The 13,162-nt window shown below is 37.2% G+C and overlaps 1 protein-coding gene and 1 non-coding gene across 8 annotated transcripts in view; one reads left to right on the top strand and one right to left on the bottom strand.

The window, feature by feature from the left end:
* Positions 1-13,162, top strand: part of CEP350 (centrosomal protein 350) — a 125,534-nt gene that overhangs the window by 87,145 nt on the left and 25,227 nt on the right. For all 7 annotated transcript variants that reach the window (XM_059673421.1, XM_059673424.1, XM_059673423.1 and 4 more), the window contains 4 exons: positions 925-1,124; positions 8,223-8,434; positions 11,328-11,472; positions 12,239-12,399. In XM_059673421.1, coding sequence (XP_059529404.1) covers positions 925-1,124; positions 8,223-8,434; positions 11,328-11,472; positions 12,239-12,399 — 718 coding nt within the window. The remainder of the gene's footprint in view (positions 1-924; positions 1,125-8,222; positions 8,435-11,327; positions 11,473-12,238; positions 12,400-13,162) is intronic.
* Positions 6,415-6,520, bottom strand: LOC132221493 (U6 spliceosomal RNA). Its single transcript, XR_009450022.1, has one exon. It is a non-coding gene; the product is annotated as a U6 spliceosomal RNA (small nuclear RNA).

Here is a 13,162-nt window from a genome sequence, read left to right as displayed (position 1 = left end):
CCTTTTTGTTTCTACATGAATTTAACATGCTGGCTGTTCAAGAAGTGGAGTGACAGTTCCTGGGCTTTTTATTAAGTGTTTGTTGGATGCGTGGGTGCATTTTTGTTGATTAGCTACCACTACAGATCTAATTCCACTAATATAAGCAGCCCACCTTTTATTTAGCTGTTGCATCTACATTTGAGGACAGTTCAAAAAGCTTTTCCTAAATCGGCAATTTCTCCTTACATTTTGGAGCTAAGAGTTACTGGGCTATTTAATTTCAAAGATCAGGTTAAATTGAGAAATTTGAGGTATTTTCTGCATCCTTTACTCCAGTAATTAAACAGTTCTGTTTATATACATTAGACATCTGACTATGGTGCTCAGTGTTCTCTTCCTGAAAAACAGAGTAACACCTGACATTGTATCTCTCAGGTAATGGCTACCAAACTCACTACTATACCTGAGGCAAAACCAGACTGCATTTGAAAAAGGGACATAAACATGCTTTTTGTTTGTTTGCTTGTTTGGGGGATTTAGGGGGTTTTTTTGTTGTTGTTTTGGTCTTTGTTGTTTTGCATTTGTGTTTTTTGGCCTGAGCCTTCAGAAAATATTCCTTATGTCTTCTCTTATAAAAAAGAATCACCTATGAAAAATAAATATATATTATCAATCATGGTTGTGCAGATGTTCTCAAGATTTTTTTCTCTGAATTTACCACCCTTTTTTCCTTTGCTACTCTTACAATTATAAGTAAAACATAAATTCTCTCATTTTCTAAGTTGACTTATCAAAGCCTCTGTTATCGCAAACTTTTTTAGAGGAGTAGTGTGAATGTTCTTTTTTACACAGCTTGTTGATAAGGTGCTGAGTGATAGCACTCTCAAAGTGATTTCTGCCTGTAGACTTGTTCTCTCACTGTTCTTCATGGTGTGACCATAGGTTTCTGACAAAGCGGGAGCAAAAACTAATGCAACGGCGACAACATGCGGAAGAGCTGCTAGAGTGGAAGCGACGTTTAGATGCAGAGGAAGCAGAAATTCGTCAGATGGAAAAACAAGCTTTGGCTGCCTGGGACAAAGAATTAATAAAACCTAAAACTCCTAAGAAAGAATTGGAGGACCAGAGACTAGAACAGAAAGGTAATAAATACTGACTGTATTCAGACTACAAACTAAAGCCTAATATAATGAAAGAGTTACTTCATTATTTTTTAAAAATGTGAATGATTAAGGGTGATAAAGGCCATATATGTACATTTGCTACAGAAATTGGAAAGTTGGGAAAATATTGTCAATAGCTTTATGCTAATATACTTGAAAACTTAGAAGAAATGGGTAAATTCCATGAAATGGAAATGGGGTATTCTGTGACCAAGTGGAGTCTAACACATTAAAAAAATTGATAATGTGGTGAATGACTTAGACAAATTTAAGGGAAAAAATCCATGACATCTTAGTGGATTCAAAAAAGGCAATCTAAAGTCTAAAAAGCATTTGTAGTAAAGCACAAACCAGTCTTAAAACAGACATCATACTTAATGATAAAACATAGAAGGCTTTCCCTCTGGATTTGGAAATAAGACCAAGATGTCTTTTTTTTTTTTTAGGGAGAGTGGAAGAGAGAGGGAAGGACAGAGAGAAACATCAAGGGAAACACATTGATTGGTTGCCCCCTGCAGGAGCCCCAACCAGGGCCTGGGCTGGGGAGGAGCCTGCAACCAAGGTATGTGCCCTTGACCAGAATCGAACCCGGGACCCTTTGTTCTGCAAGCTGACACTCTATCCACTGAGCCAAACTGGCTAGGGCCAAAGATGCTTATTTTCACCTAAGGCAACAGTCGCCAACCTTTCAGACCTCACAGACCACCAGTGGTCCATGGATCACCAGTTGGCGACCGCTGACCTAAGGAGTGAAAGAAAAAAGCAAAACTCTTTATTATTACAGATAGAGCTATGCACATAGGAAATCTAGCACTCACATGACAGTTATTAGAATTAATAAGTGAGTTTAGCAAGGTTGTTGGATATAAAATCCATAAACAAAACTCAATTACATGTCTATAGCAGAAATTGGTTAGAAAAAATCTAATTTTTAAAAGAAATATCATTTATAATAGAAATAAAAAATATGAAGTACCTAAGAATAAATATACCAAAAAGTATACATGATCTTTGTTTATAAAATTAACAATTTTATTGAGACATTAGAGAAAACCAAAATAAATGGAAAGCTTTCCCATATTCACAGACAGATTCAGTATCATAAACTTGTTAATTCTCCCTGAATTTATAGATTCAAGACAATTAAAATCAGAAACCCAGCAAGATTTCTTCATAAAGTTTAATAAGCTCATTTTAAAATTTATATGAAAGAGCAAAGGACCAAAAAGCAAAGACACTCACTCCTAAAATAGAACCACAAAATGCAGGAACTTATTTTACCAGATAGCAAACTTCTAAAAGTATAATAATTTAAACAGTATGATATTTGTGCAGAGATAGACAAAATAACTGTGAAACAGCCCCCCCAAAAAAACCCTGCATAAGAAAAATTTAATTTTGACACAGGTAACTTTGCAGACTAGTGAAGAAAGGAGGAACTCTCCAATAAATTTTTGTGGGAGAAAAAAAAGAAGTTGGATCCTCACATGACTATATAAAAAGATCCATCTCAAGGAGGAAAGAAACTTGTGTATGACAAAACTATAGAACTTTTAGAAGACAATATAAGAGAGGTATTTTTATGACACCCAGGGGAGGGCAAGATTTAACATGCTATGCAAAACAAAAACCATTAAGGAAAAGATTGGTAAATTCAACTTCAATAAATTAAGAATTTCTGTTCATTAATACACCATAAGGTAAAAACAAGGTACTAGATTTGCAACACATCTGACTGACAAAGGGATAGTATCAAGAACATGTAAACTACTCCTGTGAGTGAAAAAGAAAATGCCAACTATGTTTAAAAAAAAAGAATAGGCAGCCTGGCCAGAGTGGCTTCATTGGTTGATTGTCAGCCTGTACACTGGAAGGTGGCTGGTTTGATTCCTGGTCATGACACATACCTAGGTTGTGGGTTCAATCCCCAGTCGGGGCACGTACAGAACGCAACCAATGAATGTTTCTCATATCAATGGTCTTTCTCTCTGTGTTTCTCTCTCTCTCTCTCTCTCTCTCTCTCTCTCTCTCTCTCTCTCTCTCTCTCTCTTTTCTCTCTCTCTCTCTCTCAGCATGTCCCCTGGTGAGGGTTAGAAAATAAAGAAAGGCCCTAACCGGTTTGGCTCAGTAGATAGAGTGTCGGCCTGCGGACTGAAGGGTCCCAGGTTCGATTCCGGTCAAGGGCATGTACCTTGGTTGTGGGCACATCCCCAGTAGGAGGTGTGCAGGAGGCAGCTGATCAATGTTTCTCTCTCATTGATGTTTCTATCTCTCTATCCCTCTCCCTTCCTCTCTGTAAAAAAAAAATCAATAAAATATATATTTAAAAAATAAAAAAAAATAAAGAAAAAACTTTTTTTAAATAGACAAAAGAGCAGACACTTCACAAATGAAAAACTCCAAATAGTCAATAAACATGAAAAGATGCTCAACTTCATTAGTATCAGGGCATAAAAACCACAAAGAAATACCATTGCATACCTGAATACATTTTCCCCAAATTTGGTGGCTTAAAAAGTTTTTTATGTTCTCATTTCTGGATGCCAGAAGTACAAACTCAAGGTGTTGGAGGGACTCTTGATTCCAGGAGACAATTCTTTCTTTCCTTCTCCTAGCTTCTGGTGGCTAAGCAATAGGCATTCCTTGTATCTGCATAATTCCAATCTCACATAATCATCATCTCCATGTCTGTCTTCTCTTTTGTCTCATAAAGAAACTTGTCATTAGATTTAGGGCATACCCACATAATCTAGGATGATTTCATCCCAAGATCCTTAATTACATCTGCAAAGATTTTTTTTCCCAAATAAGATTATATGTCTTGGGGTGGGGGCTCATCATTCAAGCCATTTACAATACTAACTAAACATGTTCTTATGTAGGTGGAACAAAGAACGCCATTCCACTTCTGGGTATATACGGAAAAGAACTGAAAGCAAGTGTTCTAAGAGATTTGCACACTCATGTTTATAGCAACATTATTCACAATAGCCAAAAGATAAAAGCAATCTGGTGTCTGTCAATAGATGAATAGATATATAAAATGTAGTACATACATGCAATGAAATATTCAGCCTTAAGAAGGAAGGAAATTCTGACACGTTATAACATTGATGAATCTTGAAGACATTATACTAAGTGAGTTAAGCCAGTCTCAAAAGGACAAGTATTTTATTACTAGTGATCTGGTGCACGGATTCATGCACCGGTGGAGTCCCTCAGTGTAGCCTGCAGGGATCAGGCTGAAACTGGCAGTCCAGTCCTGCCTACCGCTCCTGCTTGCCTCTTCTGCTTATCCCAGCCCTGCTGTGCCTGCTACCGCCGCCACTGGGTAGGCTCACTGCTGCTCCGCTGCGGTCTCCGGGCTGCAGTGGCCAGCCGTGAGCCCTGCGTCTGGCGCTCGACGGTCAGCTGAGTGGCACTCCTGCTATGAGAGTGCATTGACCACCACAGGGAAGCTCCTGTGTTGAGCGTTTGCCCCCTGGTGGTCAATGAGTGTCATAGCGACCAGTCATTTGGTTGTTTGGTCAACTGGTCACTTAGGCTTTTACATATATAGATTCCACTTATATGAGATACCCTTGAGTAGTCAAATTCATAGAGATAGAAAGTAAAATCATTGTTGCTAGGACCTTTGGGGAGGAGAGAATGGGGAGTTAAAAGTACAAAGTTTCAGTTTGAGATGATGAAAAAGTTCTTGTGATGATGATTGTACAACAGTGGGAATGTACTTCACTGAACTGTACACTTAAAAGTGGTTAAGATTGCAAATTTTGTTATGTGTATTACCACAACTTAAAAAAATTAATTTTTTAAAAGTTGGGCTGTATAGTAAAAGGTCTAGAAAGACACACAAAGCAAACCCTACTTGACTGTCATTGGTTTATTTTTGAGGTACAGAAATTGGGCCAATGAAAGTGGTTGGGGATAATTGTATAAACCAGTGATGGCGAAACTTTTGAGCTCTGCATGTCAGCATTTTGAAAAACCCTAACTTATCTCTGGTGCCATGTCACATATAGAAATTTTTTGATATTTGCAACCATAGTAAAACAAAGGTTTATATTTTTGATATTTATTTTATATATTTAAATGCCATTTAACAAAGAAAAATCAACCAAAAAAATGAATTCGTGTGTCACCTCTGACACGCGTGTCATAGGTTCTCCATCACTGGTATAAACTAATCACTTTACATACATCTGCACAGTTTCAAGGTTATTTGTTTTCTACTATGTTCTTGTGTTATCTTTTTTTTCTTTTCTTTTTTTTTCCCTTAAATACATTTCATTGACCTTCTTCAGAGGGGAAGGGAGAGAGACAGAGAGTTAGAAACATCGATGGGAGAGAAACATCAGTCAGCCGCCCCCTGCACATCTCCCACTGGGGATGTGCCCGCAACCCAGGCACATGCCCCTGACCGGAATCGAACCCAGGACCCTTCAGTCCACAGGCCGACGCTCTATCCACTGAGCCAAACCAGTTTCGGCTTGTGTTATTTTTATGACTTAAAAAATAAGCGAAACAAAGAGAGAGAGAGAGAGAAAGAGAGAGAGAGAGAGAGAGAGGGAGAAGACTGCCAAAATGAAGTCTTCCACAGACAGTCGTTTGGAGAACCTTTGGTAGTTATCTCTCAGGATGTAGTAGTACAGGTGACTTTCATTATTTTCTTTGTACAATTTTTATATTGTTTGAACTCTTAGAATGAGCATATGTTATTGTTATTGAACAAAAATAAAATACGTTGAAGGACATAAAGCCAAACTGTAGAGGATTCTTCTATTGCCTTCTACCTAAAAATTAAACCATTTTCTAAACCATTTAAAATTTATTCACATTCTATTTTGGAATAGGTGAATATCCTTGAGGATTTTTAGAATTCCTTCATTTAACCATTCTGATTATGCTACACATGAACAATATAAAAACATACCTATTTATTTATTTTTATTGTCTAAAGTTTTACATATGTCTCCTTTTCCCCCAATTGACTGCCGCCCCCCACCCCAGCCATCCCCACCCCAGGCAAGTCCCCACCGCCCCAGTGTCTGTGTCCATTGGTTATGCTAATATGCATGCATACAAGTCCTTTGGTTGCTCTCTAACCCGCCTCCCCCCCCATTTGTCTCTGGATCTATTCTTGTTCATCAGATTATGTTGATCATTATATCCCACATATGAGTGAGATGATGTGATATTTATCTTTCTCCCACTGGTTTATTTTGCTTATCATAATGCTCTCCAGTTCCATCCATGCTGTTGCAAATGGAAAAATATGGAACACTCATGAATTTGCATGTCATCCTTGTACAGGGGTCATGCTAATCTTCTCTGTATTGGTCCAATTTTAGTATATGTGCTGCCGAAGCGAGCACTAAAAATATACCTTTTTAACGTTTAAACGGAAGTGCTTTTAAATATCAGGTTATCCTTGTTTACTTTGGGTTATAGGTATTATCTATAATAATAAAAGCATAATATGCTAATTAGACCAGACATCCTTCCGGAAGTCCTTCCAGAAGACCTTCTAGATGAAGCCATGGCAGCAGGGGCCGAGGCAGAGGCGGCGCTGGTGGGAGCTGAGCCCCTTGCACAAATTTTGTGCATCGGGCCTCTAGTGTTAAATAAAGTTATTTTACAGATATTAAGCCCAAAATCTTAAGTGGGGTTTAGAATTCAGTATATCAAATGTTAGCATTACTGACCCCAAAGTATAATATAACCAGATTTTTGTGGGGCATTTTATCTGTAGATACAAAGAAGGAAAGCAATTGCCATTCTTAAGATTATATAATACTAGAGGCCCGGTGCGCGAATTCATGCACAGGTGGGGTCCCTTGGCCTGGCGAGCGATCGGGGCTGATCGGACCTGTCTCGCCCAGTCCCAGTCAGGGCTGATCTGGGCCGGCTGGCCAGGGCCAGAGACTGCAGGAGGTTGGCTGGCTGCAGGAGGTTGGCTGTGGGAGTGCACTGACCACCAGGGAGCAGCTCCTGTGTTGAACATCTGCCCACCAGTGGTCAGTGCGCGTAATGTTGACTGATTGTTCAGTTGACTGGTTTTAACGGTCGCTTAGGCTTTTATATATGTAGATAATGTCAAGTATTTTCTGTTTAGCCCTGACTGGGTGGTTCAGTTGATTGGAGCATCATCCCATGCACCAAAAGATTGTGATTTGATTCCCAGTCAGGGCACATACCTAGGTTGCGGGTTGGTTCTAGCCCTAGTCTGGGTGTGTACATGGGACAGCCAATCCATGTTTCTCTCTCTCTCTTTCTCTTTCTCTCTCCCTCTCTCTCTCTTTCTCTTTCTCTTGTTCTCTCGCTTCTCCCTTCCTTTCTCTCTAAAAATCAGTTTAAAAAAAGCATACCCTTGGGTGAAAGTTAAAAATAAAAGCATTTTCTGTCTAGTGTCAAACATATTTCTGTTTTCTTAGAAAGAGCACAGGCCACAGTAGACAGGAAATTCCAGGGGCAAGACAGTGCAACAGATTCTGATAGTGCTAATTTTAGTTCAGAGTGTATCTCCATTGGTGCATAAGCCATACTTTACTCATTTTTATTGCTATGTAGCTTTTTATTGTATAAATATAATATATTCTTTTTACTGTCAATAGACATTTGCATTTCTTCCAGTTTTTGACCATTATAACAATCCTGCTAATGACCATGTATATATCTCCTGTGGTTTATATGCAAGATTTCTCTAGGATGTATACCTAGGAGTGGATTTGCTGATCATAGAGTTTTCATCTTTTCAAAATTCTACCAAATAGTCTTCCAAAGTTATTGAACCAATGAATATAATAGTTGTAATTGCTCTTCATCTTCACAAACACTGAGGGTGTCAGTAACTGTCATTGCTGATTATATGTTATATATAATCTCTCAGTGTGTGTGGGCCAAAATTCTTAATTAGACTAATAGACTTTATAGTAAATGTGATTCATTAAATGATAGGACTAAAAACTTATATTTAAATACAACTAATGAAATTATGCTAAAAATAAAGTATAACAGTGGAATATTTCCCTTGACCAAGATTGTGTACTTTTTTTTGTTTTCACCCTCTCTTTCTAGAAATAGCAAGTGAGGCGGAATCTCCAGTACTTTCCTACTCTCATCTGCACAGTGAAAGCTCTATTCCAGAAGAATTAGGCAGCTCTGCTGTTGAATATAGACCTTCTGAGTCCATAGTTCAGGAGCAGCCTGGTAGTCCAGATCACAGTATACTTACTGAAGACATGGTTTTTTCACAAGAACTGGAATCTTCTACTTCTCCTAGTAAACATGTAAGTTAATATATATTTACTAGAGGCCCAGTGCACAAAATTAGTGCACTTACGATGGTGAGGGGGAGTCCCTCAGTCTGGCCTGTGCCCTCTCGCAGCCTAGGAGCCCTGGGGGTATGTCCGACTGACGGCGACATTTGAGCAAAAATAAAGCTTTTCATTGACTTCTAAAAATTTATAAATATCTGACCTTTTGCTTTAGTGACAGTTATGAAATTATATGCTATTAAGTCTGTTAATATTGAGGGTATAGGAAAGAATATGTGGGAATATCACAAGTTATTAAAATCTGTTTTGTCGCAATAATAGAAACAATAAGAGCTTAAACAGTGTGTCTTTTCTGAAATGGAGCTTATAACTGCTCTATAATGTAGTTTATAACTGCTCTATAAACTCATAGTCAGAATAAAAGTAAGGTTTCATCGTTTTAAGGCAGGATCTGAAATGGTTATTGATTCTAAATTAGAATAGTGGTCAGTTTTAGAATAAGAAATGTTTTCCACATTGTTCTTAATTCTATACTTCATAAATAAAATTTAGCTGGTAAAAATTTAAGCTACAGACTTAACTCTTTTTCTTTTTAGCTTGAGTTTATAAAGTATATAAAGGAATTAACCTAAAGATATCAAATATTAAATGGACACAAACATTGTGAAAGCCTGTCTATGTTTTTAAAAGTAATTCACCTAAATTCAGAATGGAATATACTTTGTTAAAGTGTATGTTTATTGTGGATGTGAAGAAAGAATAGCATTTCCCTGTTGGAAAATCAGTCAGATTCACGTGTGTGACAACATCTGAAAAATTTAGATGATAGATATCATTTATTTTTTTATCCAATGAAGAGCCCATCCCATGTTATGTTGCAAAATATTCCAATGCTTTGTGCACATACTTGAAAACAGAGCTTTTAGGTTGTAAAAAGATTTTTTTTATATATTTTTATTGATTTCAGAGAGGAAGGGAGAGGGAGAGAGAGATAGAAACATCAATGATGAGAGAGAATCACCGATCGGCTGCCTCCTGCACACCCCGAACCGGGGACCGAGCCCACAACCCAGGCATGTGCCCTTGACTGGAATCGAACCTGGGACCCTTCGGTCTGCAGTCCAATGCTCTATGCACCGAGCCAAACCAGCTAGGGCAGGTTGTAAAAAGATTTTAATGACATTTTCATATTAGTGATTTCTTGGTTATTATCTCTAAATGGGCTTATTGTATATATAATTTACTTGTTACATGATTCCTACCTTCCAGGAATTTGCAATCTAACTATGCCTTTTTACACAGTCTTATTTATCACTTGCTATAAATTGATTAGATTTTATCTAGCATCCTTATTGAGGTTCAGGATAGCCACTATCTGATCGAATACTAAAAATGTGTTGTTTTCTCACAAGAAAATATATAAAGAAAACCAAAATTAGTGTACCTTAAAGTGATTTTTATAATAAAAATAATATTTATTGATTATTTAGTTACCAAGGGCCAGGTAGTATGCTGAATGTCTTATGTGGTTAACCTCACAGTGCTCACCCTGAAGCTTAGCAGGCTAGGAAACTTGCCCAGAGTCATAGGGATAGGACGTGATTGACAGCAAGAAATCAGATCAGGCTTTCTCACTTCCAGTTGACATCAAGGTAGAAAGTATGTCCTTAGTAATCTCCTGTGGGCAGTCTTCTTATGCTCTGTTTGCTTCCCTTCTTCCTTCCCTCTCTTCCTTCCTTCAGTACAAGTAGTACATACTTAGTATTTAATTTTTTTCATTAATAAAATGATATAATTGACATATAACACTGTATAAGTATAAGGTGTGTAGCATAGAATGACTTGACACACATATATTATGAAATGATTGCCACATTAAGTTGACATCCATCACTTCATATAGTTACCAAAAAAATCATTTTCCTTGTTCTGAGAATTTTTAGGATCTACTGTCTTTTTTGTTTGTTTGTTAGCCCTCACCCGAGGATATTTCTACATTGATTTTTAGAGAGAGTGAAAAGGAGAGGGAGAGAAAGAGGGAAGCATCAATGTGAGAGAGGCACATCGACAGGCTGCCTCTCACACACACCCTGATCGGGGCTGAGGAAGGAGCCTGCAACCAAGGCATGTGCCCTTGACCAGAATTGAACCCAGGACCTTCAGTCTGCAGACTGACACTTTATCCACCGAGCCAAACCTGCTAGGGCATTAACTTTCAAGTAGACCACACAGCCGTGTTAACTACAGTCATCATGTGCCACATTACATCCCCAGTATTTATTTATCTTATAACTAGAAGTTCATATCTTTGACCACCTTCACTCAATACTTTCATTCCCCATCATCCATCTCTGGTAACTACAAATCTGATCTATTTTTTGTGTGAGTTTGTGGGGTTTTTTTAGATTTCACATACAAGTGAGACCATGTAGTGTTTTTCTCTCTCTCTGACTTAATTTCACTTAGCATAATGCCCTCAGGGTCTATCCATGTCATCATACATGATATACCATCTATTTGTTGATGGAGAACTGCCATATGATCCAACATTTACACTTCTGGGTAGATGTCCAAAGGAAACAAAATCACTATGTTGAAGAGATAGCTGTACCACCCCAATTTAGTATGTTTTAAATTAAAAAGAATAAGAGATAATATCACTTATACAATAATTACTAGTTCATTATAAACATCTTTTAAAGTATGTTTTTCTATAACTTTTTTCTGTTCCTTTAAAAAATTGATGCCTTTTGTAAAATTTATAGTGTTTTTTCATTTTTTAAGTCATAGAGTTATTTAAAATTCTTTGTAAATAATATTTGTAACTGGTTAATATCTGGAGTTTTAAATAGAATTTACAACTATATCATAGACCAGTTCTCATTTAGTTTTTCTGTTTGCACAGTCACCTCCCAAAAGCTACACGTCTGTGTCAAAGCTGGAGTCCAGCAAAGGAAGTTATAAGATTGGAGGGCAATGTCGTCCACCTGTCAAGTCCCATCAACCCAGTTACAGTTGGTCAGATGAGTCAATATCTATGACACAGTCAGGTAAGACTAATAAAGAAGAGTTTTTTACTTTGTACCATACTTGAATGTTCTTAATAAGCTTTGTCTAACCATATGTTGGTATGATGTTATCCTTTGTTGCATTTGCCATAAGCCTTTTTTCTTGCCAGGATTAAATTTCATAGTTCTTGGCTTTTCATTGATAATTAATTATATCCCCAATTACACTAAATATGAAAAACTTAGGTTATCTGGTGTTAACGGGCGTCATTTATTCATCAGGCATTTATAGTATTTTTTTCTGTGTCAGGAATCCTTATATGTTCCTATTGTGCTCTGTGCTTCCACTTGTTACACCAGACAGCACATCAGTTGTAACCAAATGTTACCCAGCAGGTCTCCCCTCCTAGAATACAGACTCCTGGAAAGGAGAGTCTGTATTTTGTTAACACTTGTAGCACCAGAACCTAGCAGGTCCTTTGCATTGCATATGGTAGGTAGTTATTAAATGTTTCTTGAATGAATTAATGATGACCATGAGGAGAGATGGGAGGTGATGAAGCAGGATAACAAATCACTAATACATTCTTTTTCAGAAGCTCAAATTTCTTATTTTTAAATGTTAGGTTGACTTTGCCTTTTTTTTAAGATTTATTTTTCAATTACCATTTACTTAATATTATTTTGTATTAGTTTCTAGACTGGCTTTGTTTAAATGGAATATTACATTGCTGCTTTTCATTAGTAGTTATTTAGTTAACTTTATTTTTCAGTTAAAATTAAATAAAAGATTTTGTATCTCTTTCAGAAACTACGTCTGACCAGAGTGACATTGAAGGTAGGATCAGAGCTCTAAAAGATGAACTACGGAAAAGAAAATCAGTTGTGGACCAGTTGAAGAAGGAACAGAAAAAAAGGCAGAAGGAAAGACTGAAAGCCCAGGAAGCCAGCCTGATCAAACAGCTAGAGGTTAGACATGGGGGGAAGGTGTTTATAATGTCAGGGCTAATGTAGATGTGATGCCTCAAATGTTTTTAATATATTAACAAATTAATGAATTAGGATTTTTCAGTATTACTTGATATCACATTTTATTCTAACTCTGAAAATAAAAATCTGAGGCCATCTAAACAAACTCTTGCTTTTAACACGAAATTAAATATTAAATTAAAATAGTAAATACAATAATAGTATTAAAATAAATATTAAAATGAGTTTAAGTATTATAACAAGGTTTTTTTCTGAATAAGAAAGATTAAGCACCCATGAAAGAAAGATTACTAACCATGCTCTCTTAAGCAAAGAACCATTAGGTAAATAATTCTAGCTATTGGAATTATTACTGCCCTTTTCCATTGATTTTTAAATTTTTTTTAGAAAGAGCTAGGGAGGAGGGGGGAGAGAGAGAGAGAGAAACATTGATGTAAGAGGCACATCTATTGGCTGCCTCCTGCACACTCCCTGACCAATGGGGGTGGGAATCCTGCAACCCAGGTACATGCCCTTGACTGGGAATTGATTCTGCAACCACTTATCTGGGCCAACACTCTAACCACTGAGCAACTTGCCAGGCTGTTACTGCCTTAAAAAAATTTTTTTTTATTGTTAGAAGAATGATGTTTCATGCCACACAGTTTATTAGTATGGCTCTTTGTACTATTTGGATAGTTCCTAAATAACTCTAAACTTGACTTTTCTCCCAGAAGCTAGCAGCCTTCCCTGATTCTGTGGG

This window comes from Myotis daubentonii, chromosome 18 (genome assembly GCF_963259705.1).
Source record: "Myotis daubentonii chromosome 18, mMyoDau2.1, whole genome shotgun sequence".
In the NCBI taxonomy this organism is placed as follows: domain Eukaryota; kingdom Metazoa; phylum Chordata; class Mammalia; order Chiroptera; family Vespertilionidae; genus Myotis; species Myotis daubentonii.
Note: the sequence above shows the minus strand (reverse complement) of the source record. Positions and strands in the feature narration are given on the sequence as shown.